This window comes from Podarcis raffonei, chromosome 6 (genome assembly GCF_027172205.1).
Source record: "Podarcis raffonei isolate rPodRaf1 chromosome 6, rPodRaf1.pri, whole genome shotgun sequence".
NCBI classification, from domain to species: Eukaryota; Metazoa; Chordata; class Lepidosauria; order Squamata; family Lacertidae; genus Podarcis; species Podarcis raffonei.
In genome coordinates this window covers 26,881,320-26,907,615 of record NC_070607.1, presented here as the reverse complement: position 1 = coordinate 26,907,615, position 26,296 = coordinate 26,881,320, and the positions used below count along the sequence as shown (strand labels likewise).

At 44.0% G+C, this 26,296-nt stretch overlaps 2 protein-coding genes across 5 annotated transcripts in view; one reads left to right on the top strand and one right to left on the bottom strand.

Moving 5' to 3' along the window:
- Positions 1 to 10,111, bottom strand: part of AGL (amylo-alpha-1, 6-glucosidase, 4-alpha-glucanotransferase) — a 49,615-nt gene extending 39,504 nt beyond the window's left edge. Inside the window, exons 1-5 of one of the 4 annotated variants that reach the window (XM_053391750.1) lie at positions 9,835 to 10,111; positions 9,178 to 9,327; positions 4,255 to 4,465; positions 1,233 to 1,399; positions 369 to 572 (exon numbers count right to left, since the gene is read on the bottom strand). In XM_053391750.1, coding sequence (XP_053247725.1) covers positions 369 to 572; positions 1,233 to 1,399; positions 4,255 to 4,465; positions 9,178 to 9,259 — 664 coding nt within the window. In that variant the 5' untranslated portion in view covers positions 9,260 to 9,327; positions 9,835 to 10,111. The other 3 variants (XM_053391749.1, XM_053391752.1, XM_053391751.1) reach the window with 3 other exon arrangements.
- A 14,735-nt stretch (positions 10,112 to 24,846) lies between these two features.
- The window catches only part of FRRS1 (ferric chelate reductase 1), a 30,850-nt gene continuing 29,400 nt past the window's right edge, over positions 24,847 to 26,296 (top strand). Inside the window, exon 1 of the mRNA XM_053391753.1 lies at positions 24,847 to 25,060. The gene's annotated coding sequence lies outside the window, so the exon portion shown is untranslated. The remainder of the gene's footprint in view (positions 25,061 to 26,296) is intronic.

Genomic DNA, 26,296 nt, shown 5'->3' with positions numbered 1-26,296 from the left:
ACCCTCAAAGCATTTTGAAAACAAGTCAATTAAAAATGTCTGAATAGTTACAAATATTAAGATCACTACCAAACGCCCATCCCCTATTTTTTTCTGGGTTATTTAAGTAAAATACAGTTTTAAACAACACAGAACCTAGAGGGAAATTTACTGCCATAGCTCGAACTAATTCTTAAAAATATATTTTTAAAATTCTCTTTTTATACTCCTGGACACGACTGGTCTTTGTGAAGTTTGCACATGAATGCAAAAGTTGCTGGATACAAATGTGTGCATTTGTTAAGTGCAGTGGATAAGACAGAGAAACTATTACCTTATGCATTTTCACCCTTGAGGTTAAATTCAAATGACAGCAAAAATGAACATACCAGTGTGATTGTAGACTACATCGGTAATACAAAGCATATTCCATTCATTTTTCATTTTTTCCACTAGTTGTCCAAGCTCACTCCAAGAACACTTTTTGTTAGGGGTTGAAAAATCAGGATTTATTTCCAGCTGATCAGCTAATGAATAACATGATCTTGATAAACCAAGTTTCTGGACTGGTGTCAAGTGAACCATGTTGTAACCTACAAAGCAATAATGAAATGTATTAACATGACACTTATAGTAGACTGGGCAGTCTTAAGTATTGAAGGCAAAGGTAAAGGACCCCTGGATGGTTAAGTCCAGTCAAAAGTGACTATGGGGTGCGGCGTTCTTCTCACTCTCAGGCTGGGGGAGCTGGCGTTTGTCCACAGACAGCTTTCCGGGTCATGTTGCCAGCATGACTAAACTGCTTCTGGTGCAACGGGACACCGTGATGGAAGCCAGAGTGCACAGAAACACAGTTTACCTTCCCGCCAGAGCGGTACCTATTTATCTACTTGAACTGGCATGCTTTCGAACTGCTAGGTTGGCAGGAGCTGGGACAGAGCAACAGGAGCTCATCCCATCGTGGGGATTCGAACCGCTGACCTTCTGATTGGCAAGTCCAAGAGGCTGAGTGGTTTAGACCACAGCGCCACCCGCTCCTTGCTGAGTACTGAAAGCAACCCTTCATAAAAGCATGCAGCAAGCTTGGTGAAGCCAAGCAGGTCTGGATCTGGTTAGCATCCAAATGGGAGATTTGCCTGGGAACCATGTGTGTATTGCCTTGAGCTCCCCGGAAGAAATAGGATATTTAAATACAGTCAGTCAATCAGTGCTATGTACCAGAGATTTGATTTGGGAGTCAATGTGTTTATTACCAGATTCTTTTGCGACTCGAAGACGATCTTCCCATCCATCAAATGGTCCCAGACACTTAGCCAGGAATGTCTGGAGTGTAACACAATCCAGGGGCAATTCATGATTGTCAGCACCAACACGCAAAATAGGATCCACAACTATGTAACCTCCACCGCTTTTCTTATCTCTGCAAGAACACACACACATCTTTGATCAATACAAAAGCAAATAATTGCTGGAGTCAATCACCTATTAATACCAGGACCTAACAATATATTTTTTGCTTGCTATTCTAAAATTATTTTAATGTCTTTAAGGGAATCAGAATGCATTTACAATACTTTGAAGCTCAGAAGATACTGCTTTTTAAAAACCCTTTAAGCCTGCAAGTGTATACTCACTAACCCAGAAGAGTAAACCCCACTACTTAATGGATGTTACTCCTATGTAGATATACATAGAATTGTTCTTAAGAGAAGCCAAACATAGAATAAAAACTGTTGAATGGCTGAAACAGGAACGCTAGGAAAGTCAAATGCATTTAGCCCATGTTTTATAAAGAATCGAGGAGTTTTCCCCAGAAACCATCTCAAATTCACCTGTGACCTTCCTGACATTATGAGACTGTTTCCCTGCTGCTGCAATTATAATTATAAAGCAGTTTATAGCAGGCTTCCTCAAACTCACCCCCCAGATGTTTTTGGCCTACAACTCCCATGATCCCTAGCTAGCAGGACCAGTGGTCAGGAATGATGGGAACTGTAGTCTCAAAACATCTGGAGGCCCAAGTTTGAGGAAGCCTGATTTATAGTGTTCAAAATGCTTCACATGCCCTGTATGCCTCTGGACCCCACCCCTCTAGTTGTGTTCAAGTGGGCCTTAAAGATTTTACTATTCCAAGTTGTTTTTAATTGAACAGGATGGCTGTCCACAATTTTAACTGTAATTGCTTTTATTTGTGGCTGGATGATTTAACTGTTTTAAACTATATTTTTTTATGACCCTTAACTGTGAATATCTCCGAGTCGCCCCTTGGCCCTGAAAAGCAATGATGAAAAAATACCCAAATAAATAAAATATTGGGGATCATAAGCCACTATTATGGCTTTGTTGCAGATTCAGGCTGGGACATGACGGCTTGCCCAAAGCAGAAGACTTTCCAGCTCACACACAACCATTCTGCCATAAGAGATGTAAAAGGTTTTTGTTTTGTAAATTATTGAGATACAGAGCCTCTCCTTAAAAAAAGCAACAATAACATGGGTGCGCTTTTAAGTATCTCTCCATCTGAAGATTTATGCAAGCAGCTTGTAATCTGCACAGAAGTTTCCAGGATCTTCCTGCAGAGAAACTGTATGTATTCTGGGTCTCCTATTACATTTTCCCATACTGTATCCTCATAGCTGTCTGACTTGCAGGAGCACTTCCCTGCCTTTAGAGTAACCTGAGTAGAGAAGCCCAGAAAACGGGGCAAGGTCAATGAGCTGGTCTGGAACATGCACCCTGCACTCAAAAGGCAGTCTACCTCAGGAGTATTGGTGCGCTTGGCTGGCAAAGCTACACTGATGATATGCAGGTTTTAAAAACTCATTGTGGTGTTTCAAGAAGGAAAACACATAGAACCATGACATGCACAACTGCTGACCTCTTAAGTCGCTGAACTGATCTTTTCCTGGCATTTGAAGATCAGCACTAACACCCAACATTTACTGAAAACAAACCTAAAGGTTGTAAATACCACAGACTGCCCCCCAATATGACAAACCTAGCAAACAATATCTGAGAATTCAACTTTTAAAACAGTACTGGGATCTTCTTTTAAATGACTTATAAACAGATGTGGTTTTACATTTCCTCTTTGACATTCACATGCAATGAGAATATGCCACCAATTTTTTCAAGATCAAGGACTGCATTTTCAACAAACCAGAGTTCTTTGTCTTCCTTTATTAGCAACCTCTCTTAATTTACGTGTCAGCAATGCACACCTGAGGCTTGTGTGCCTCTTCTCAGCTCAGAAAGAGGTAGAGGACAAAATAGCAAATTTAGTCTCAACTTATATAGTCTTGTTATGTGGAGTGCCTTTGTCAAATGTTATCTTAGGCCAAACTACATGTTACCTTCCTTGACTGGTTAGCAGTCATGTCTCTTTCCCTCTCCCCCCTCCCAAATTAAGTACTAGGGAAGGGGTGGGAAAAGGATTCTCATTAGGCCTGCAGCACATTGAGAGGGGAGGTTTAACTCTTCCCTTCCAGCTGTGCTCTCAACAAAAAAACACCCCGTGTTGCAGTTAGCTCTGGGAGGGAAAAGGCCCATTTGTGCCAATGTGAATTCCCTTCTCCCCCGGCCCTAACTGCAGCACAAGGCCACATTTTCAGAGAGATCACAACTGGAGAGGAATACCTCCAGCTTTCACATGTTGTGGTCCAATGAGAACCAGCCCCCACTGTGCCTAGTATTTTAAATTTTTTTTAATGACCAACATATATTGTTGTTTGCTAACCACACAAGAAAGGTAGCATCTAGCTTTGCTTAACTCAATGTCTGAGGGAGGCACTCAACATAGTAAGTCAATACACATATAGACCTAACTGCTTGACTGTTCCCCATCTCTTTTTGAGGTGGGGGGAGACACACACAAACCTCTGCATGGAGAACCAGCCTCCCAGGGCTATCTTAAGGTTTGCGGCCTACTCCTCTGTCACACAGAAAGACTGCTAGCAGGGTTAAGATGTGAACGACTCCCAATACAGTCATACCTTGGTTCTCGAACAGAATGTGTTCTGGGAGTCTGTTCGAGCCCCGGAACTGTTTGAAAACCAAGATGCGGCTTCTGATTGGCTGCAGGGGCATCCTGCAGCCAATCGGAAGCCAGAAAAGCCGCTTCCAAAAATCGTTCGGAATCCGGAACACTCACTTCCAGGTTTTGATCGATCGGAAGCCGATTTGTTTGGGAGCCAAGGCGTCTGAGATCGAAGGTACGACAGCCTAAGAAACAGGAGGTGCTTATGAGATCTTCCTCTGGATCCAACCATTACTTACTCATGACTGAAATAATACTGGTATGACCCAGAGATCTGGAGATCCAGTTTGCAGTATTTGTCAGAATCATCTTCTTTCCCAGTTGGGTTGTGCCACGACAGGCACCTGAACTTGTGACGGTTGAACCCTTCTCCAGAAGCTGGGTAGTTGGTATGCACCGTAACGTGTTTGCCTTGCAAGGTAGGCCCCAGACGGAACTGTAGTTCAAAACCTGAATAGAGCAAGACAGGCAACGGTTAGAGCGCAAACACCCGTATCTTAAAACTTATCAACATGGAACGATGAGCCAACTGCCAGAAAGGACTGTTGAGGAAATGGCTGGTTTGTTTGCCATGAGTTCTGTTTATCCACAGAGGAAAGGAAGGGCTGCACAGGTTGAAAGACCCCAATGTGGTTATATGCATTAGCTCTCAGGGCAGATGAATGCTGGAAATTAAATATTTAGACATCAACCAGCTCAATCGATTGAGCTACGGATATGAACAGAACGGTATAGTTGTTCACTCATTAAGAGCCACTAATGACCAAGGCCTAGATCTTGCAAACCATATGCGAGAGGGAGCCATGAACAACAAAGAACAAAGCACTCACACAAAGATTATTTTCTTTAAAAACCCAGCACCACACAAAGTATCTGTTCATCCAAAACAAAACAGCCTTGGCTACTGTGGCCTCCAAAGCTCATAAAGTACTACACACAATTTACGAAATTATACAAGACAGCAACATTTTATAACTGTTTCAAAGAAGATATGGAACGGAGCCAGCTCAAAAGCAATGCCAGAATGAAGCTGTACAAATATATACATGAGTAGTCCATGATTATTTCATCTGCAACTGTTACCTTCATTTACTGACACAGAAATGAATTGGTAAGCAGCGTGAAGATCTTTGGGAAAGGCCTTTTCTGCAGTGGCTCCCTGTCTGTGGAATACTCTCCCTAGGGAGGTTCGGCTGGCGCCTTCATTTTACACTTTAGACACCAGGCAAAAACATTCCTCTTTAAATAGGCCTTTGGCTGATTACATCCAATACCATCTTAAATGTGTTCTGGGGTTAGTGGTTTATTGTTGTTCGTGTTTTCATCATGCATTTTGCGTTTTTTTTAATCTTGTGTTTTTGTGTTGTGAACCGCCCTGAGATTTATGGATAGGGTATAGTATACCAATTTAATAAATATTGTAATAATAATAATAATTTGTTAAGCCTAAGGTTCTTTGCCTTCATAACAATGTCTATAAAAATAAATCTAAGATCAGGTCATTTGTGCTTTTGCTACAGGCTTGACAAGTTTGTTTATAGTTTGCTAAACATAGATCAGACTGCAGAGATGTTTGCTACTGATATCTTATTCCCTAAAACCCATGTAGACTAAAAATGCATAGCTCATATTAGTTACACCGTCTATCTGTTAGTTCTTTCTGCTATGTGGAACTGCATGGCTTTTTCTATTTTAAAAGTTTTCCCAAATAATTTTTTTCTATCTTGCAGAGCAGAAATACAGATAAGAACTAGCTACATTTCCCTTCACTGTCACAGTGCATTGCCCTTGAGGTGCTCCCCTAGCCATTTTCCAAATTATAAAATCAAATCACCTGAGCAAATTCCTAGTTTTAGAGGAGCGTAATTTGTTAAACACAGTTGAATTATTTTTTGTTCCGGCTAGTTGTTGAGATTACATTACTATTTGGGTCAATTTTAACTGCTGTTGTTTATTGATTTTGCTTTATGCATGTGGGGAAACCACTTTTGAGCCTCTTAATTTATAAATGAAAAGCTGGAATTTAAGAAAATAAAAATTCAAAAATTTTGAGGTTTCAAAAGTTCTTCAGCATTCAGCAAATAAAATTCTTACAGCCTGAACCTAACCATGCTTTAAGTTTACTTCTTTTCTATGGAGGCTGTTGTCCAGTTTGTGTACTTGGGATTCCATGCTTTACAAGTAACATGGGGGTAAGTCTCGTTAACCTGAATGGAGCTTCCTTCTGAGCAACAGATAGCCTTGTTAATGTACAAACGAGCACCCAAGATGGTACAGATGAAGCAGGAAGCACAAATGCTTCAAACTACCTATTTCCTAGCCTACACGGTCAATGAAGTACAGTGGTACCTTGGGTTAAGTACTTAATTCGTTCCGGAGGTCTGTACTTAACCTTCAGCTCTCTATATTGGACAAACAGGCCAAACCTTACGCCAAAGAATAAACAGATATAAATCGGACATCAAGAATCACACGACAGAGAAACCAGTAGGAGAACACTTCAATCTCCCAGGACATTCTATACAAGATCTCAAAGTAGCTGTTTTACTACAAAGGAATTTCAGAAATAGACTGGAAAGAGAAGCTGCTGAATTGCAACTCATTACCAAACTTAAAACCATGGAGAGACCTGGTCTGAACAAAGACATTGGATTCTTATCTCATTATACATGACAAAGCCATTTTTCACCTTCTCACCCCTTGCTTTTTCCTGTAAGACCTATTGCAGTCGTTAAGAGTCGTCAACAGGCTCATCACAGCTATCTGCCAATCACCCATTCCCACCACCCTTCTGAGTAATACCCCTCCCCACCTTCTCACTATATAGAGGGATCTGGCAACTTCTGTTTCAGTGTATCTGAAGAAGTGCGCATGCACACGAAAGCTCATACCAAGAACTAACTTAGTTGGTCTTTAAGGTGCTACTGGAAGGAAATTTTTTTTTTGTTTTGTACTTAACCTGAAACTGTTCTTAACCTGAAGCACCACTTTAGCTAATGGAGCCTCCCGCTGCTGCTGCGCCGCTGGAGCACGATTTCTGTTCTCATCCTGAAGCAAAGTTCTTAACCCGAGGTACTATTTCTGGGTTAGCGGAGTCTGTAACCTGAAGCGTATGTAACCTGAAGCGTATGTAACCTGAAGTGTATGTAACCCGAGGTACCACAGTGGTACCCCAGATTACAAATGCTTCAGATTACAAACACTTCAGGTTACAAACCCCGCTAACCCAGAATCTCGAGTTGAGAAATTTGCCCCAGGATGAGAACAAAAATCGTGCACCGGTGGCATGGCGGCAGCAGGAGGCCCCATTAGCGAAATGCACCTCAGGTTAAGAACCGCTTCGGGTTAAGAACGGACCTCAGGAACAAATTAAGTTCGTAACCTGAGGTACCACTGTATTATTTTAGTGTGTTCCCTGTCCAAGACTGCAGAAACATCTCCTGCGTAGAGGAGGTGCAACTTTTAAAATCTGGATATGACTTACTTCTGAGTAGGTATGGTTAGGATTGATTGCACTGCAAGTTCTACTGAACTGAACAGGGCTCACTCCCAGCTAACTGGGGCATTCGTCTGCAGTCCTAAACGTTACTGTAGCTGCATGGTAACCAATTTTCCGCAAGTGGGTGCTTAGCACTTGGGATAACATTTATGCAAGCCAACTCTGTGGACTTGGCTGCCAATTCTGCAGTCAGAACCCATGCACCAGCCTCTATCAAAGCGGCTCTGGTATTTAATGCCCCCTCTCTTGTGGGGGAATGAAAGTGCATTCCATTTTTTTTCTAGCCTATGTCATTCACCACCACATCCAAAAATGCCCTTCCTTACATTCCAAACTTTCAATAGAATCTTCTTCAAAGTTACAACAGCTTAAACTGTCATTGCACTTCCTCTTACAGCAGATGGGCCCGACTGAGATCAGTTCCTGTGTATATCCCTCTGAGGACTGCAATCCTAGCATCTTACTTTCAGGGTCAGAACGTTCTTCCCATGTTAGAAGATGGCACATCCATCTTAAGAAAAATTAGCTGGTAGCCAATCCCACTAACTGCTTAGAATTACAGCAGAAACCTTGGTAACAGATGTCCTTGATGACAACACTGGCAGATTTACAACTAACTGCAGGACTATAGCCATGTTTAGACACAGCTGCACAAGTTTATTCAGAAGAACACTTTTATTGTGTTCATTGGGAATTATTAAGGGCACATTAAGATGCCATACCTCCAAGGCTAAGGGTTCAGTGGCAAACTTGTGATTACTAACTCTGTTCCCATTACAAAACAGAAAAACAAAAATGAACTGGCAGGTGCTAAGCACAATTTGTATGGCAGAAGTGACAGAAGTGGCTAATGCTTCCCTGCTTATTGTACCCCTGCCATTCCTGAGCTATTCTCTACCCACCCCTGTTTCGTGCAGCGAACAGCACAATTTGAGAGCACCTCTGCTTACTGCTTTAAAGCAAAGAAATAGTGATCTGTTCTCTTTGACCTGTTTGCCAACACACACTTAGTTTAGCCCTTCAGCGTTTTTGTTTTTTAAGAAGAACACTGCAAGCCTGGAGCCTAACTTATAATTAGTCAGTTTATGACCACTCAGAGGAATGCTGTATTCATAAACCATTTGCAAAGCATGGAGCAGCTTCAGAAAAATTAATGGATCATATTGACTTCTTTATGCATTATGCATACTCCTCAGCCAACTAAACTCTCATTTCTTAAATGGTTCCACCCACCTCTCCCATTGCCTCTTACGTCTGTTAAAGTACTGATTTATTTATTGAAGTTATTTATAATGTCAGTGTTCACAGTCCCAGCTAGATGATGCACCTAATTCGTTTCCTCCAAAGCCTTCCTCAAAACCCACCTTTTTTCACAAGACCCATTTCTTAACTCCTGGCAGCCATATGTGATCCATTTACCCAGAAGTAAGCTCCTCTGTTGCTACAGTTTGCATGCTGACTGTGTGTAAGCTGCTTGGGGCAGAGGCCTCTCCATTTAAAAAAATAAATCTATTTTTTCCTTTGTAAAGCATACATCAATCTCTGTGCACAGGAAAACAGGACGAGATGGAAGAGTTAACAACTGTTTCCTCTTGCACAAGGATCCAACGCAACTTGTTAAACAAAAAACCCGAACACACAAGCAGCTGTCTGGGACACTGACCTTGCTCCAGCCGGAAGAGGGTCTTGTCCAGCTTTTCCATGTCGTTGAGAAGAAGCACTCTTGTCTGCTTACCGTGGGGCATCTTGGCTGCCTGGCTTTCTCAGCCCTTGCAGGCCACAGAGATTAGCTTCGGAAAGAAAGGAGTAGCTCCTAGGCAAGCAAGACACATACACAAAATAAATAAAAGAGCAGCGTTTTGCAGCAGGCAAAGGGAGGAGATGGGCGCATGCAGGGGTCACCTTGAAAGTCCTCCTGAAGAAGTCACCCAGACCCAGGGACACTTACATTTTTCACCCACCCCCTTTGCAATAAAACGACTCGGCAGAGAACTGTATCAGAGGGCCGGGCAGGAGGGAGGTGGGGGCCGGTGTGTGGGAAGGTTGCCAAGGGCGCGCAGAAAACCCCTTCTCTCCCAGCCAAATCTGGCGAGGCTGCAAAGCACCGAGGACCTCCGTGCGGGTCTGCAGGAGGGCGCTGTTCCTCTGGGGCCTGAGGGTCTGGCGCCTGTCACTCTTTCTCCTTTCCACCCCCCCCAACCACCTGCCCCACATACCACAATGCGACCTGCCCCGGCGGCGCCACTGTAGAGCCAGTCCCCCCCTATTATCCCCGCCTGCGATTGTCTATAAATACGGCGCGCGGCCTCTCGCCACTCACCCGGAGACGCGGCTCCTGCGCGCAAAGAGGGAGGCGGGAGTCGAAAGAGAGACGGACCGGAGAGAGGGAAGGGAGGAAGGAAGGAAAGGAAGAGTGAGGGATGCAGCTCCTAACGGGAGGAGGCTCGGCCTCTGCAAGGCAGCGAATAGCCCCGCCTGCCTGAAGGGCTTCCAGGAAGGAGGAGGCTGCTGCGCTCGCCCCGTGCAGGGAGACTGGCTCTAGCGGCGGCGCAGGGTTGCTCGGCTTCGCCTTTGGCATGCCCCCCTCCCACGCCCAGCGAGAGCTGCTCTAGCAGCAAAGGAAAGGGGGGAGGAGGAGGTGGGGAAAAGGAGGAAGAGGAACTGCGAAGCCGAGGGAAGTTGCCGCAAAGGCCGTTGCAAAATGCGCCCAATGCAAAGCCTTTGGCGCTTGCAAAACAGGCTCTTTCTATTTCCCCGGCTGCCGGCTCTGCGCTCCGGCTTCCATCAGCCCCAGGCAGCGCGATCATTTGACATCTTATGTTTTCAGATGTGCTGGAAGCCGCCCAAAGTGGCTGCCCAGATGGGCTGGGTACAAGTAATAAAGTGGTGGTTGTTGTTATTATTAGGAGGGCACCAAACTGGACCAGGTTCCGGACCGGGGGCTGTGGGCCTCCTGCGGTTGCCGGACTACAGTTCTCCTCCTCCCGAGCATTGGCCATGCTGGCGGAGGCTCATGGGAGTTGGAGTCCAACAATGTCCGGAGCTGATCGCGCGCGCCCTGCAATTGCAATTTCCCCCGAGCGCCACGATGTACGGCATTGGGACTCCGATAAATGGCCAGATTGAGGAAGTGTGGCTCTTCGTGCTGTGCACCAAGGTGTTTTCTCAACCACAGAGGTGGGGAAGGTGGTGGGAAGCGGGAGCGAACACAAGCACCCTGGGCCAGTGTTGCCAATGTTTCCTTTTAAGGTTTTTTTCTGGTGGTTTCCAATGATCTGGCTCTTTGACAGGCATGGAGTATCTTACCTTTTCACGGGACCTGGATGATAAGTGCCTCTGAGCACGTGCAGAAGTTTCTTTTTAAATACAGTATGTGCGCAGGGCTGGCCCAAGTAATTTTTGCAGAAAATAGCACCTATACATAGTCAAGGTCCATAGTACCAGAGGAGAGCAAAGTTATTTCGGCAGCTGAGGCATAAAATCTCAAGCATTTCTCCCCTAGAGGGGGGAAAACCCGCCAGTAATAAATAACAAATAACAGCAGTCTAATAGTAACCAACGAAGAGAAGGGCCACGAAGAGTCAGACACGACTAAACAACAACAACAACAATACTAACCATATGATGTTTAGGATGTGTAGTATGCTTTCTCAGAAGATTGGTATATCTTTATAGGTGCCCTCTGCTGCAACATTTTCTTGCAGAGCCTGCTTGGTTGTTGTTTTTTTAAATTATTTACTCAAAAACACTCATTTACTACTACTGTATTCATAAAATAATCTCCAAACGGCTTACAACAATTATGCATAAAACCATACATAAAAACTGCACATTTTAAAATCTGGAATCGGCTTCGCAGTTCTGAAGTGCTGATGCTCTCAGATGCTCATCTGAATCTGTATCCACCACCCATGTGCTGGTTCATGACTAGGGGCTTCCAGATTTCATGGTCGTGTCCCCATTACCATTTGCCGATCGCCATGGGACTCTCTTGGGTTTGGATTTGGGATGGGTTTTGGGAAGACGCGTGAATTTGTTTTATGTCTGTAGATCAGTGCACGCCGACCAATGCACAGTCTTTGCAGTAAGGCTCTATTCCGATGGCATGAGTTTCATGGGGACCAGTAGATTCTTATCTGCTGCGGCCTTCATTTGCCTTCACAGCTGTTGTAACGCACTGCTTGTTACCTTCCACCTATTTTGCCTTTGAGGATTTCTGGGATCATTCTTTGTCTAGCTCCTCCCCTTTGACCTTACCGCTTTGGGTGACCCTGCTGGGAGCCACCACGGCAAGGTGATGATCCAGCGACAACAGCAATAACCGTCTGCTGTCAATGACAGTCTATTATCAGATCCTGAATTCCAACTGGGTAGGGCTGGATTCAACTAACTGAGCATGCTAGCAGAAGCCAGTGCAAGTACAGTCATACCTCAGGTTAAAGTCGCTTCGGGTTAAATCTTTTCAGGTTGTGTCCCGCGGCGACCCGGAAGTAATAGAACGGGTTACTTCCAGGTTTTGCTGCTCGTGCATGCACAGACTCTCAAAATGATGTCATGCGCAGAAGCGGCAAATCGTGACGCGCAGATGTGGGTTGCATTCTGCTCAGGGTGTGAACGGGGCTCCGGAACGGATCCCATTCGCACCCAGAGGTACCACTGTACAATATGGCTCCCCCCCTTCCTCCCCATGTGCAAATCTGCTCTGGAGGGAATAACCCGCTAGAACAGTGGAGGGAGAGGGGATAGTTCTGTCCGGCAAGAAGAAATGTTTGCAACAATGGAATAACCATCGCAGTGTGACCCTGAATATCTCATCGTGATAGGCCCATTCAAAGAAGCCAGACAACACATTTAGGTTCATACTCCAATTTACTAGGCATTCATTGCATTTCCAATGCTGGGTTCTTAATCTGTGTTCACAAAATAGACTTTATCCAAAATGCATACAGTGGTACCTCGGGTTACAGACGCTTCAGGTTACAGACTCTGCTAACCAGAAATCGCACCTCGGGTTAAGAACTTTGCTTCAGGATTAGAGCAGAAATCGTGTGGTGGCGGCGTGGCGGCAGTGGGAGGCCCCATTAGCTAAAGTGGTACCTCAGGTTAAGAACAGTTTCAGGTTAAGAACGGACCTCCAGAACGAATTAAGTTCTTAACCCGAGGTACCACTTTATTGCTGTTTGATGCATTGTTTCTCAAACTGGACACTGATTGGAGTCTTTTAAGTCTTTCCCAATCTGCCTCTGGCCAATTGGGAAAGACCCTCCTGGTGTGTCCACAAACGGAAACGAATCTGACATTATTGAAGCCATGCTGATGTGAACAGTTAGGGAGGAAAGAGCTGTACAACACATGGGGCGGAGGGGGTAACAAATTCAATGTGTTTTAAGAGAAGTAGCATGAGCATGCCACTAGTACTTCTAATTTAACTGGAATCACAAGATCACAGCTTAAAAGTTTTTGCTGTAGCAGAGTCATTTCTAAACTGCCACAGTATGTACCATCTCAGGATATTGAGCAATACATGTCTCTGTTCAGTTTCTTGCTGTGAATTATATAATCGGAAACACTGATTTATTTTTTTTGCCACTACAATCCACTTAGCTTCTTTCAGAGCTTTGCACCCCTAGTTTCCTACTATTTGCAGCCAGCCCTATAACAGAAGCAGTCCAGTTGCTCACAAGTGTCTCAGCAATGAAATATTTTTAACTACACTTTGCAGAGAAGGTCAGTAGTCAAAGGTCAGTCTATTTTCAATGCTCAGAGGTGTTTAAAAAAACCCACCCTGTTCTCAAATTACAGTCACTTTGGTGAGTTTTTTTTAATGTTTGCAAGGACACCATACTGTGGAATTAAGATGGTGCTGAAATCAGAAAGTTGAAATAGATAAGGAGATACTACAGATCGAACCTAGGTCTTCTGCTGGTATACATTTGATTAACCTGAAGTACTTTGGGTATAAGAACATCATATCTGCTTGTGGTCATACTTTACTACTACAACATTAAAATAATACCACCTCTGCTAGAGAAGATCATATCAATGTTACTATGCAAAAATTTGTCACATGAACTTAATTACAATTATACAAGAATAGTTACAATTATTATTACAGCAATGGTAAACGTATTTGCAGAATATTTCACATCAAGGCCGCACAATTCCCCCCACAAATTCACATGGTGTTGAACGTTGATTACTTATTCAGGCTGTATGCAGGCGTGGATAATTTAATGGGCTCATCAAACAGTTTTCTGACAGGTCTCTGAAATGTAAGCCTGAGGCAGAGTTTCATCTGTCCGGAAGGAGGGAGGGGAAACTGTACTCAAGTATGTGAGAGGGGGAAATACCACACAGTTAATTTTTCTGTGCCTGAATGCAACGCATACATGAACAAAATGCAGCCTGGCCAGACAGCATCCTTGCAGCCAAGACTTTGACTGGGGACATCAGAGCTGAAATCCCTACTTAGTCAAGAAGCTCACTGAATTGTCTAAGGCGAATTACTCTTGCTCAGTCTCACAGACTTCACAGGGCTGTTGTGGTGATAAATATTTGTGTGTGTGTGTGTGTGTGTGTGTGTGTGTGGTCAAACACTTCTAACCTGTTGCTTGGGGGCAGGATGGGATAAATAAGGAATGAATAATCAGTTCATTGGAGCCAACTGCTAGGGGTCGAGGTCCCTTCGCCCCCACAATTAAATATTTGAGGGGGCCATTCCTCCCAAAAGTTGATGGGCATTGCCATTCAAATGGTGTGGGTGCACTCCATCATGTGATTGATTATGTGGGGTGGGGCTTACTTGCCCCACCATATATTTTATTCAAGTTGGCAGCCCTGAATCAGTTCTTCGCAGTTGCTGTTGGATTTTGTGCCGCTAGTGCAAAAAATGTGATCATTCTAGCGTGTGGTGCCATCTTGTGGCCTTTCCATGGAAACAAAGCCTTACTAATAGTAAAAAGCAAATTCTCAAGGTGGAGCTATACGTTACTAGGCAAATTTGGGGCCCTGCTAATTTGTGTGTCTGTAGGGGAGAACCAGTGGGCAAGAGGTGGGTACTTTAATCTTCCTCACGTATCCATTGATTCTTCCCTGAAAATGTCCCTCTCTGCCATTTTTACCTCAGCTTCCCCCCTCAAAAGCCCCCTGGGCTCAAGACACTAGAAATAAGACCTATCAAGGGGGCAGTGGCCTGGGGGGGATTCATATGGAAAAAACAAACGAGCATGAGAAAAGTTGCACATCCTGTGTGGATTGTTCTCTACAAGTGCCCCTCACACCTTGCATTTGAGTTACTTCAGCGCATGCAGGTTTGGAAACAAGAGCTGTCATGAGGTATTTTGCTACCTGTGACAGAACAGCAAAGATCAGACTCTCTTCCACACTCAAGGTGCACAGTAAGTAAGGCTGATCAAGTTATTTGAAACTAGCAGCAGAAAATCCCACAAACTCTTCTTAATAAGATAGAAAATACAAATGAAGCAATTTCCTGACACCCCAAAACCAGCTGCCTGAGGCAGCCACCTCACTCTGCCTAACAGTAGAGGCGACCCTTCCTCACATTAGGTTATAACTACATGGTACAAGAAACATGAGTGCTACCAAATATAGCAACTCTGCATTACACATGGAGAAGCAATTTGGTTTGGTTAGGATTGTAATGCGAACCTAACAAATTAGCACTTTTTGAAACAATATGCAAACTGAAACACAGCTAGTTCAAAGTTCGCAGTTCTTCACATTATTCCACCTAAATAAATGTGTACAGAAATTTATAAAATATAGAACAGTGTGGCTTAAAATGCATAATCAGTGAGAATAACATTATATTTCCAAACCCTGCTCTTCTTCACCAGAAGCTGCAGGTAGAATGCTGAAATTTGGAGCGTAGCAGCCACACATGTCTGGGCATCTCTTTCTGGGCAAATGATAGTAAAGAATATATTGTAAAATGCAATTGGCATCAACATCCCTAAGACATTTTGGCACCTGAGGCAGAAAATCCACTTGGTGCTCTCCTTAAATTAAAAAAGAAAGACACTTTTAAGTGTGCCCAAATATCTACTGATGGGGCTGCCTCCCTGTAGGGATAGATCCTCCATCTTCTCTATGATCATCATAAAATTGAGAATGCATCAATAAATGAAGCACAACTGTACAGTGCCTTAATAAAAATATTTTTTCAGAAAGATATGGGCACATCAAGCGCTTGTACGAATTTTACAGGGTATCATGTTTTTAAAATGAAGCTATTGTATCGGTGGCTGAAGCATGAGCAAGAAATGAACCCAAGGTGTGACCAGGTAATGAAAGGGAGAATGTAGAGAAGGATAAGCTCAGTTCGCCAAGACCTTTGCTGACTTCTGTGAGAGAAAGTACGCAGGCTGCTACCATGGGAGACTATAGTTGTGGCGACTTGCCCAGCTCCAAACACTTGAGCAATCCATCATACTGGCGTTTTGCTAGTCTGTGAGTAAATTTTGCAATCCAGAGAACTATGACTAAATCTGTATATCCAGTAAGGCTTTGCATTTGTATTTCTGGAAAAAACCAATGCCACCCTTCCCTTTGTTTAAACCTACACATACACACAAAGATCTTTTAGAACTTGTAAGGGGATTTCAGAAGCTGTATTTGAGAGAGCTGTAGGAAGGCCCATACAGGTCTATTGTAAGACTGCCTGGACGGTGATTAAGTAGCACTGGGGCTACCAAAACATGTTGAACAAGCTGGAGCAGGCAGCCGTCTGCATTGGCTACGGTTCGGGTGGAGATATGTCGTTGCTACATGCTCAGCCCAGGTGAGATGAGAAAAACCCCATAGCAAAATGGCAGAAGAAGAAAAAGAACACAGCTGCAGTCCAGTGACCATGGAAACACTGCCAAACAGGGACTGTTGTGGCAATGATGCTCACATGGAGGGGGTCAATGGAAGCTAGCCAACAGGAACACAACCCCAGGACATCTTCAATAACAAAGGGCACCCACACCATGAGCTCCTATCGCATAGGCAACAATGACCCTCTCGCCCTGCTATAAGCCCCCAGGCATCTTTCCAGTTCTCTAATGTGAGAAAGCGAAGGGCCACATTCTCATCTGGGCAACCTTTTGAGGGCCTCGTGCCAGAGGTGAGTAGGGCCAGTGGCTAAAGCAAGTGGAGCACTGAATGCAAATGTTACCTCTGCGTGGTAGGGTGGCTTCTACACGCACTCACACACCCCTCTCTATTCCCCATCCAGGCAAGAAAGTGACAGTATCAAGATGAGTTCGAGGGCAAATTCCGGGCAGGCAAAAACCATTGAGGGGGAGAGACAAAACAGAGCTGGTGACGGGTGTGGCCTGGGAAAAGGGTGTGTGGCCGAGGAGGATGAGTAGCCTGGGAAAAGGGATAGGTAGAGAGGCTTGAAGGGTTGCAGGACCCCTGATTTCTGACCTAGCTTCTTCAGTAGCACTGTTTTGGAGCACAGCACACAAAGAATGGAGAGGCTCCAGGGTCTGTCCTGCTACTAGGTCTCCTGTGGCAGCCACCTCAGGCAGCTGATGCTGGGGTTATATGTTCCACTGGGGCCTGCCCTTTATCCCCAAAGCTACCCTGCTGTCTTCAAGGGCAACAGAAGTCTCTGTCCAAATGCCAACCTTAAAATAAGATTCCAGCTGCAAGTCCAGTCAGTTTCTATGTACATGGAATGGGGGAGGGAGCAACCTCTTGTCCTTTGACTCGGGCAGTTGAATGCCTTATTAGTCTGGCCACACAACATGGCACCCGCAGAGTTCCCGGGGCATCCATTTAGCCAGCATGCAGTTTAGTTCCCATCGCCTCTAATTAAAACAGGTCATTCGCGAGTTTCAAAACGCACAGCACTTGCTACTGTGCTGTGACAGAGTTTATTAAACTCAGAAAAAAACAGTGGCACTTTGTGCTGTAATGAGTGGAGATGCGCTCCAAAATTTCTTTCTCACTGAGTGCTTGCTGCACAGAATTTGCTCCCCTGGCATTTTTCAGAAACTATGTGCACAGAAGGATTTGCACAACAGTGCTATATATTTACTGCAAAGAAGTAGGTGGTTTGCATTTCATGAAAACAGGTTTATTTTTGCTCAGGCAACATTTCAACTTAAAGGACTTTGACACTAAGGATAAAAGTTCAGCTGCAAGCCTATATGAAAGGGGGGAAAATGCCAACTGGAGAATTCAGGTACAGTATAGTGTTTATATTAATTTGTACATTATATCAGTCAAGCATGTGGAAATATTAAAATGGATGATACTATGTTGTTGTTGTTGTAATTTAAAAAAGGACAAAAAGTTATGCTGGATCCTTTCTCAGTCCTTTAGCTTTGTGACACTCATACTGTGCAAGGCACCTCCGCTGCCTTGCGGGCAACTCCTTCCGGCAACTCCTGCAGCCAAACTGTTGCCAAACGTATTGCTCTGCTTCCTTTGGACCACATCAGCGAGGCTGAGAGGGGGGTCTTGTCATCTGTGTAGCCCAGGACCTCCATTCACACTGCCCAGGCTTGCACCCTGGAGAGGTCACCTGGGTGCTGAAAATGCAGCGGTTTCACTTCACCTCTAGAGGGGCACTCCATTGTCTCTCGAGGCAGACAACAACAACAGTAACAACGACAACAGCTGCAGTTGACCCATTTTATAAAAAGACTGCATTATGCTTATTTACAACATCTACTTCCCACTTTCCCTCCTTTCTCTGTTTTATTGTCACAACAACCATGTGAAATAGGTTAGGCTAAGGCTGCATCCACACAGCTATAAAAAACCGCTCTGAAAATGCTCTGGGGAAAAAACGTTGTAAAGCTCACAATGGAAAATTTCATAGTGTTCAGCTCTACAGCGCCATCTGGTGTCACAGTGTTATAACACTTTTATATATATATATATCTTTTACTATTGTAGCTTAGTCCTAAGAGTCAAGGTCACCCAATGAACTTCATGGCCAAGTGGGGATTTGGCCGCCAGTGTCCTAGATTGATACTTGAGTAACCACTAGACCTCATTGGCTCTAGTTCTAGTCAGAGGCATACCTAGGGTCCCTTGCATGCTTGGCAAAGAGCTGCATTGGTCCCCCCATCACTTCTCCTGCGTTCAATCTTGCTGCAGTAGTGGCTAATGGAGCAATCTGCTTAGCGCTATGCTGAATTCCTCCTTAGGTCATTGTAAGTGCAACTAACTGCTCCTATGACTAGCCCCCTCACATGAACAGTACAGCAGGAAGATCACAGCTCTTTTCCAGGGTCAGAAAAACAACAGCAGCAATTACTTTTGTATGCAACAGCGATGCCATGGCTTTGAACAGTATATTTGTAAACCATGCTTTCCCCCAATAAGGACATAAGAAAAGCCTTCTGGAACAACCCAAAACTTTATTCTAGTTCCAAATGTGTTTGATTTCCTATGTTATCCTCATCTTGCATATATTCGCTTGTTCCTTTTTATTTCTGTTGACTGACTTCATTGAAACACAAAGATTTGTTTTATATTGCATTTTGGTACATGTTATATGCAGCTCCTAGGGTCTTGAAGGTTCATAAATAAAATGAGCTTGAGCAGACGTAACAATCTGATATGGTTTGGGATTTGTGGTATATCTATTTTCCAGTACCTACATAATGAGATAGGTCATTGCAGAACATAATTACAGTTCTGTGTACTGCTAAAATTCTAGGATTCTGGAAGATATAATTAAAAAGAAGACTGGATAGAAATTACACAGTATCTGATTTGCATTCTCAATATCCATACCCCATTCACTGTAAATGACCTTTGGACAGTTAAGTCCAGTCAAAGGCGGTTATGGGGTGCAGCACTCATCTTCGCTTTTCAGGCCGAGGCAACTGGCATTTGTCTGCAGGCAGCTTTCTGGGTCATGTGACCAGCATGACTAAACCGCTTCTGGTGCAACAGAACACCATTAGTTAAAATGGACAAGGTTCTTCACAAGTTGTTAAGCGCAACAGCGTGCTTTGCAAATATGCCAAGTGATTTGCTTAACTTAAATGTTTTGAGTGTCCCTGTGTTACAGCTCTCAGGACAGTAACAAAATCAGAATAGAATCAATTTTTCTAATGATGTCTTTGTGTCCCACAAAATATTACATTACCTAGTCTGCCTCCTCCACCGTCTATAACCCTGAAATGTAAGCTTTGAGTTTACCTACATGCTGGGATGAATGTAATCTAGCTCACAACTTCAGCGTTTGCTGAAGTTTTATGGAGATCAATAGGCCTCCGCTCCACAGGGACATAATTCCTATTGATCACTTTGCCAGGTGCAAAGGATGGAAGTTACAAGCAGCTGGAGAAATATTACCGGACTGGAGCGCACATTATAGTTGCCACAAGGATGCTCTCCATACTGAGCGATGCCTGCCATGGCTAGAACAATAGAGCGGGTTCCTGAATGGATAGCTTACCAACATTGTGAGTTTCTACAACTTTGTCAAAAGCCACAAGAAACAATGCAAAGATGTGGATTCTCGCAGCTAATTAACAGGTACGCCTTTTTCTTCAAAATTATAGGAAGGGCTCTGTATCCCAGCTTCAACATCTCCTTCATTTGGTTCAGGGATTTTATTTCCCATGTAAACAGACTCCATTTCTGCACATACACCCAAATCCACACACACCACTTTTAATACTTCTCTGAGATACAGAGGGGAGGAAAAAGGAAAACCAGGAAAAAAACAGAAACTGGGATGGCTTCTGTAATTCCGGGACTGTGCCTGGAAAATCGGGATACTTGGAGGGCATGACATTGGAATTAAAGAGATTGAGCCAAATGTGTGGTTTGGTTTGAATTAGGCAATCAAAGCCCAGTATCCTTACAAAGGATGCCTCCCGGTGGAGCTGAAAACTGATAAAACTGGTTTTGTTGGCTGTATTTTGAAATGTTGTAATTATCACCAGGAAGCCCTTCCTTGTCTGCCAATGATACTTTTACTGTAAATGTCACTATAACTGCTCTAGCTGGTGCAGAAGAGGACATTAACTTGTTTGGCTACCCAAAGCTGGCTCGATAAACTTTGCTGAAACTAGATTTGGATGCAGACCTAGATGTATCCTTCCATCTCACCTCACAGCCATTTACACAGCTGCGCAGCGATCCCTCTTGCTGCGAATGCAGGCTGTGCAGCTATCACAGAAGCCAGAACAGCAAGAGGGATCGCTGCTTTCACTGTGCAGTGATCCCTCTTGCTGTTCTGGCTTCTGAGATTCAGAATATTTTTTTTCTTGTTTTCCTCCTCCAAAAACTAGGTGCGTTTTATGGTCTGGTGCGTCTTATAGAGCGAAAAATATGGTACTTCACCAACCTTCCTGTGCTCCAGTAAGATTGAAAGTAGTACTTGGCACACCACACATGCTGGTGCACACACAATGTTTTTCTCTGTCCAATTCTTAAGTTTATTTGGTTCTTTCAAGTGCCTTGTCGATTTAATGTTAATGTTGCAATCTATGCGGGTGGCGCTGTGGGTTAAACCACAGACTAGGACTTGCCGATCAGAAGGTTGGCGGTTCAAATCCCCATGACGGGGTGAGCTCCCGTTGCTCAGTCCCTGCTCCTGCCAACCTAGCAGTTCGAAAGCATGTCAAAGTGCAAGTAGATAAATAGGTACTGCTCCGGCGGGAAGGTAAACGGCGTTTCCGTGCGCTGCTCTGGTTCACCAGAAGCGGCTTAGTCATGCTGACCACATGACCTGGAAGCTGTACGCCAGCTCCCTCGGCCAATAAAGCAAGATGAACGCTGGAACCCCAGAGTGGGTCATGACTGGACCTAATGATCAGGGGTCCCTTTACCTTTACCTTTATGCATGCTTACTTGAGAGTAAGTCCTTTTGAAGTCTGTGGGATTTCTTTTTTTAAAAAAACATTTTATTAAAATTTTGTTGGTTTACAAAGGTATGCGCAATGTCTCTTTTTTCAAGTTACATTTTCCATAGGTCAGTTTCATTTGTTGAGACATTAGGGTTACATTAGGAAGAAAAAAAGGGAGAAGAGGTGGAGGGGGCCATGGTGGGTGGGGGTGGGGTCGGGAGGCAATATTTCTATTTTGCTTAATGTATGTATGGGTTTTTGTGCCAGCATCATTTATGCAGGTTCTCTTTGCTATTCGCTTGTGTTCCTTTGGTGGTGAGAGAAATTGTGGTTGGCCTAGGGTGCGGTTGCTTGTTTGTGATTGGCTGTGTTGAACTTTGTTTTCGTGTGTGAGTGGGGTGGGTGGGTATTTTTGAATACCCAGCCATATTGATTCATATGCTATTAGTGGATACTTGTCATTGTCTTGTTGGGCTGTGTACACAGCACACAGTGTTGAAGGAAACCCAAAGGGACAGGAAAAAAGGGGTGGAAATTCCTCCAGAATCCCTGAAACAGGACTTTCAGGAGACATTGAAAGAAATCAGAAGGTACTGGTGAAACTGGCATGGCTTTCCCCTCATTTTCACCAGAGAGAAGAGATTGGGGGGTGGGGTGGGGTGGGGTGGGGTGGGGGAATTGTGATCAGCCCAAGTGACAAGAAGAAGGTAGCTTTTTATTGTGATTTTGTTGCTCCTGATGATATCAAGATATTTATAAGCAATTTCGCTTTCAGTACTGCTTGCATCTGCAATGGTTTGGGTGCAGACATGCTGCTCCATTTCTTATTGGTACATAGTTATCATGCTCACCATCATTACAGTATTGTTGTTGCTGTTGCTGTTGCTGTTGTTTTTTTATTATTATTATTATCACCACCATCATTAATTAAATCTGTTTAATGCCCTTCATCTGAAGATCACAGAGCAGTTCACAATATAAAAACACAAAAATAATACAGTGGTACCTCGCATCCTGAAGCGAACGCAACCCGCGTCCGTGCATGCGCGTGATGTCATTTTGACCGTCTGTGCATGCACGAGTGGTGAAGCCAAGAAGTAACGCACTCCATTACTTCCAGGTCGCCACGGAGTGTAACCCGAAAATATTCATCCCGAAGCTACTTCAACCTGAGGTATGACTGTACCACCATAACTAACGAAAACAATAATTCCTCCCCTTTAAAAGGCCATATATTGTTTAATTAGCCAAAGTCCTGGGAGAATAAGAAAGACTTTGCCTGGTGCCAAAAGATATGCAATGAAGGCGCCAGGAGAGCCTCCCTTGGGAGAGCATATCACAAACGGGGAGCCACTGCAGAAAAGGCCTGTTCTCGTGTTGTCACACTCTGGACCTCTCATGGTGAAGGCACACAGAAAAGAGCCTCAGATGGTCTGGGTTGGTGATTTGCTGCTTTAAGCCACTCTCTGTCCTTTCAGTTCAGGGGGAGGTTGAAGCAGTAACTGCCACCAGCCATAACAAGATGAGCAGATAAGCAGCACATTGAGAATTACCAAGATTTTCCAAGCACTCTCTTCTCCCAAGCAGTCTGTTCGCCTGTCATCTCAGCTGACAGCTACTCATTATGAGGTAAAACTAATAACATTAATGTGGGTGAGAGGATTTGAAGGGCAGGAGGGGGCTTAGTTTTCCCCTTGCCCACCATGTCCCCTCCATATCCCGTTCTCTGGCCATTTCCCCTCAGCTCAGTTCATCCACTGAGAGTAACAAGAGTCTTAATAATAATAATAATAATAATAATAATAATAATAATAATAATAATATTTTATTTATAACCCGCCCTCCCCAGCCAAGACTGGGCTCAGGGCGGCTAACACCAGATATAAAACAATTGATTAAAATACAACATTAAAATGCAGCCTCATTTCAGCAGAAACTCAAAAACTTTTTGGGGGATGAAAATGTCAAGTCTTCACCAAGCCTAACTATCCAGACTGGTCCTATGCGGGCCAGAAAAAAGCCAGGGAATACTAGCAGGCAGGAGGGATACTAGCAGGCAGGAGAAGGATAAACCACCATCCTTTGATTTTTTCTAGCAAATGCCCACTTTCCTCCACCCAGTGCTAACATTAACTCGGCTAAAAACATGCAGTCTGCCAAGGCATACTTTCAGAGAGACACTTTCTCACTCTCCTGTCTGAGACCCATAGAAATGCAGTTTTGCAACAGAGAAACATAGCTGATTCGCAGGAAGTCTTATAACCTCCATTGCCACCAAATCAGAACGAATGCTCAATAAATAAGGCTCATTAACCTCTGGACAAACTTTGTGCAAGCAAATAGCTAAAGGAACAGGTCAGCAAATGGAGGAAAGAGGCAATATCAGGACTTTGCTCCCTGATCCTGAGCAGAGGTAAATAGGACTTGAAAATGGAAGTATTTGCAGCTGTTCCGATGACTCCAAATGAGTGTTTGAGGGGTTAAAGGGAAGAATGCTAGTGAAATGGGTTGTCTCTGCTGCCCTTGCTCTGTAAATACTTAAGGAGCATGTAGTGCCACACACATTTTTTTTGTTGCTGTTAAAAAAAGATTCCGAACTTTATGAATGGATTGAACATTGACCAACTTATGAAATTGCTCTGGTTTTTCTTTTCTTGGAGGGTTTTAAGGTATTGTGAGGTGGAAGGGAGGGAGGTGAGGTGGCGGCAAGGCAAGTAGCTGATCCTAAGCCAAATGTGCTTAAGGATGTCTAGTTGATTTCAAATGACTTTTAGCAGTAAGTTAGTGCAGGATCAGGGCCTCTTCATTATTTGGTTAAAAGGCAGCTGTAAAACTGGGTGCATATTCTTAGCAGGATTCATACTTTCCAACATTTCTCTGATGAAAATAGGAATGTCCTATTTAATAATAATAATAATAATAATAATAATAATAATAATAATATCCCACCCATCTGTTTGGGTTGCCCCAGCCACTCTGAGTGGCTTCCAACGTATATACAAACATAATAAAACATTAAACACTACAAAACTTCCCTATACAGGGCTGCCTTCAGATGTCTTCTAAAGGCTGCATAGTTACTATATCTCCTTGGCTGCGGGGTCACATAACTCCACACCCTCCAACATTTCTCCGATGAAAATGGGGATGTCCTAAGGAAAAGTGAGACTTTCTGAGATCAAATCAGAAACTGGAAGGGTTTCTGTAAAACTCTGGAAAATAGGGACACTTGGAGGGTCTGCAGGGGGGACTAAAATTCAGCTACTTGGAAGTGGATCCCACAAGCTTCGATGGGCTTTGTTTTCCTTGGGGTTCACTCCCAGATGTATCTATGAAAGGAGCCCAGCAGCTTGAGTCTATGTATCCCTCCTTGATCTGAAAAAGTAAGTCTCACTGATTCCAGTGGGGCTTTCACCAACCCACCCAATTCTTCCCCAAAGCCGCTTCAAGGACGAGTTTGCTTTCGCCTTAACTTTGCTTGGCTCCACCCACGTCTGAGAGATGCGATACAGCTTGTCAGAAAGCAGGAAGAGCCTCCTGCAAGATAAGAGCGCGTTTCTTCACTGCAGCCTCCATGCTCACAGCAGGGAGTCGGAACGACTTGCTTGCCAGAGAAATGCCCACCCTTTAAAAGGAAAAAAGAAAAAAATCCTGTTTGGGTAAAAGGGGGAAGCCTAGCCGCTGCGTTTATGCCGCACGAGCAGCGTGTTCCTTAAGGTAAGAAACAGGTGTCTTATGAATTCCTTTCTTAAGAGGGTGTGTGCGTGTGCATCTTGGGTGTCTATGCTGTGCTTAAGACACTGTGTTCAGTGTGACGCTTATAAGAGGGGACTTTGTGGCTGGCTGTGGGTTGGATGGCTTTGCCAAACCTGTGCCTTCTCTCACCCTGTTCTTCTTCTTTTAAAAAAATCCCAATATATATTGCAGAGATTGGTTATGTTAATTAAGGAAAAGCTGAAGGAGCTCTTAAATAGAGTTATTACTTGATCGGATTCTGTACTTATAAACTTTATTGCCTTTGTTTCAATGCAGTGTGTGCTAATGTAACCAAATATTCAAAGTTGTGGGTGGGTATATTTGATGTTATGAGTTTGTGGGAGGGGCAGACTCTCCACAGACTCTCTGAGTGTCCCTATTTTCCAGGGACAATCCTAGATTTACAGAAGCCATTCCAGTTTCTGATTTGACCCTAGAATGTCCTGCTTTTCTGTAGGGCGTCCCTATTTTCAGCAGATGTTGGAGGGTATGGAGTTATGTGGCCCCTGAGCCAAGGAGATAAGTAACCGTACAACCTTTAGAAGACATCTGAAGGCAGCCCTATACAATGAAGTTTTTTAAAATGTTGAGTTATGTTTTTATATATGTTGGAAGCCACCTGGAATGACTGGGGCAACCCAGTCAGATGGGCGGCGTATAAATAATATTATCGTTATCATTATTGAATAGGATGTCCCCATTTTCATGGAAGTAATGTTGGAGAGTTTGTCTCCATAATCTCTAGGGTCAGTAAAGAGCTAGAATTTGAGCCAACTCGCAAATTCACGAAGTACACAAAGTTTAGTTTAGTTTAGTTTTAAAGCCAAGCACTGTTTTGTTCAGTTTAGGATCACAAGTCCAGACATCTGTGTAGAGCTAGCAAGGGATAAGCCAAGTCTTTTAATGTGACAAAAGGTGTTGATGGCCGGTGTTGAGGAGGAATCTTTGGTCCTCGGCAGACAGAGGTTGCCAAGTGATGGGGTGGGCATGCTAGGTGACAGGAAAAGAGTGGGCTTGGGTCTTAGCAAGGTGTGCTGGGAACAAGGAGGGAGAACAAAGGCAGTTTCTGACTGTAGAGGCTGCAACCCAGAGACTGGGGAGCATAGCTGGCTGCTCTGGACTTAAGCTTGCTGAAGCTATGAGAGGAACAAGGAGAGACACTCTGGAGATGCAATGCTGTGAACTCTATTCGTCTCC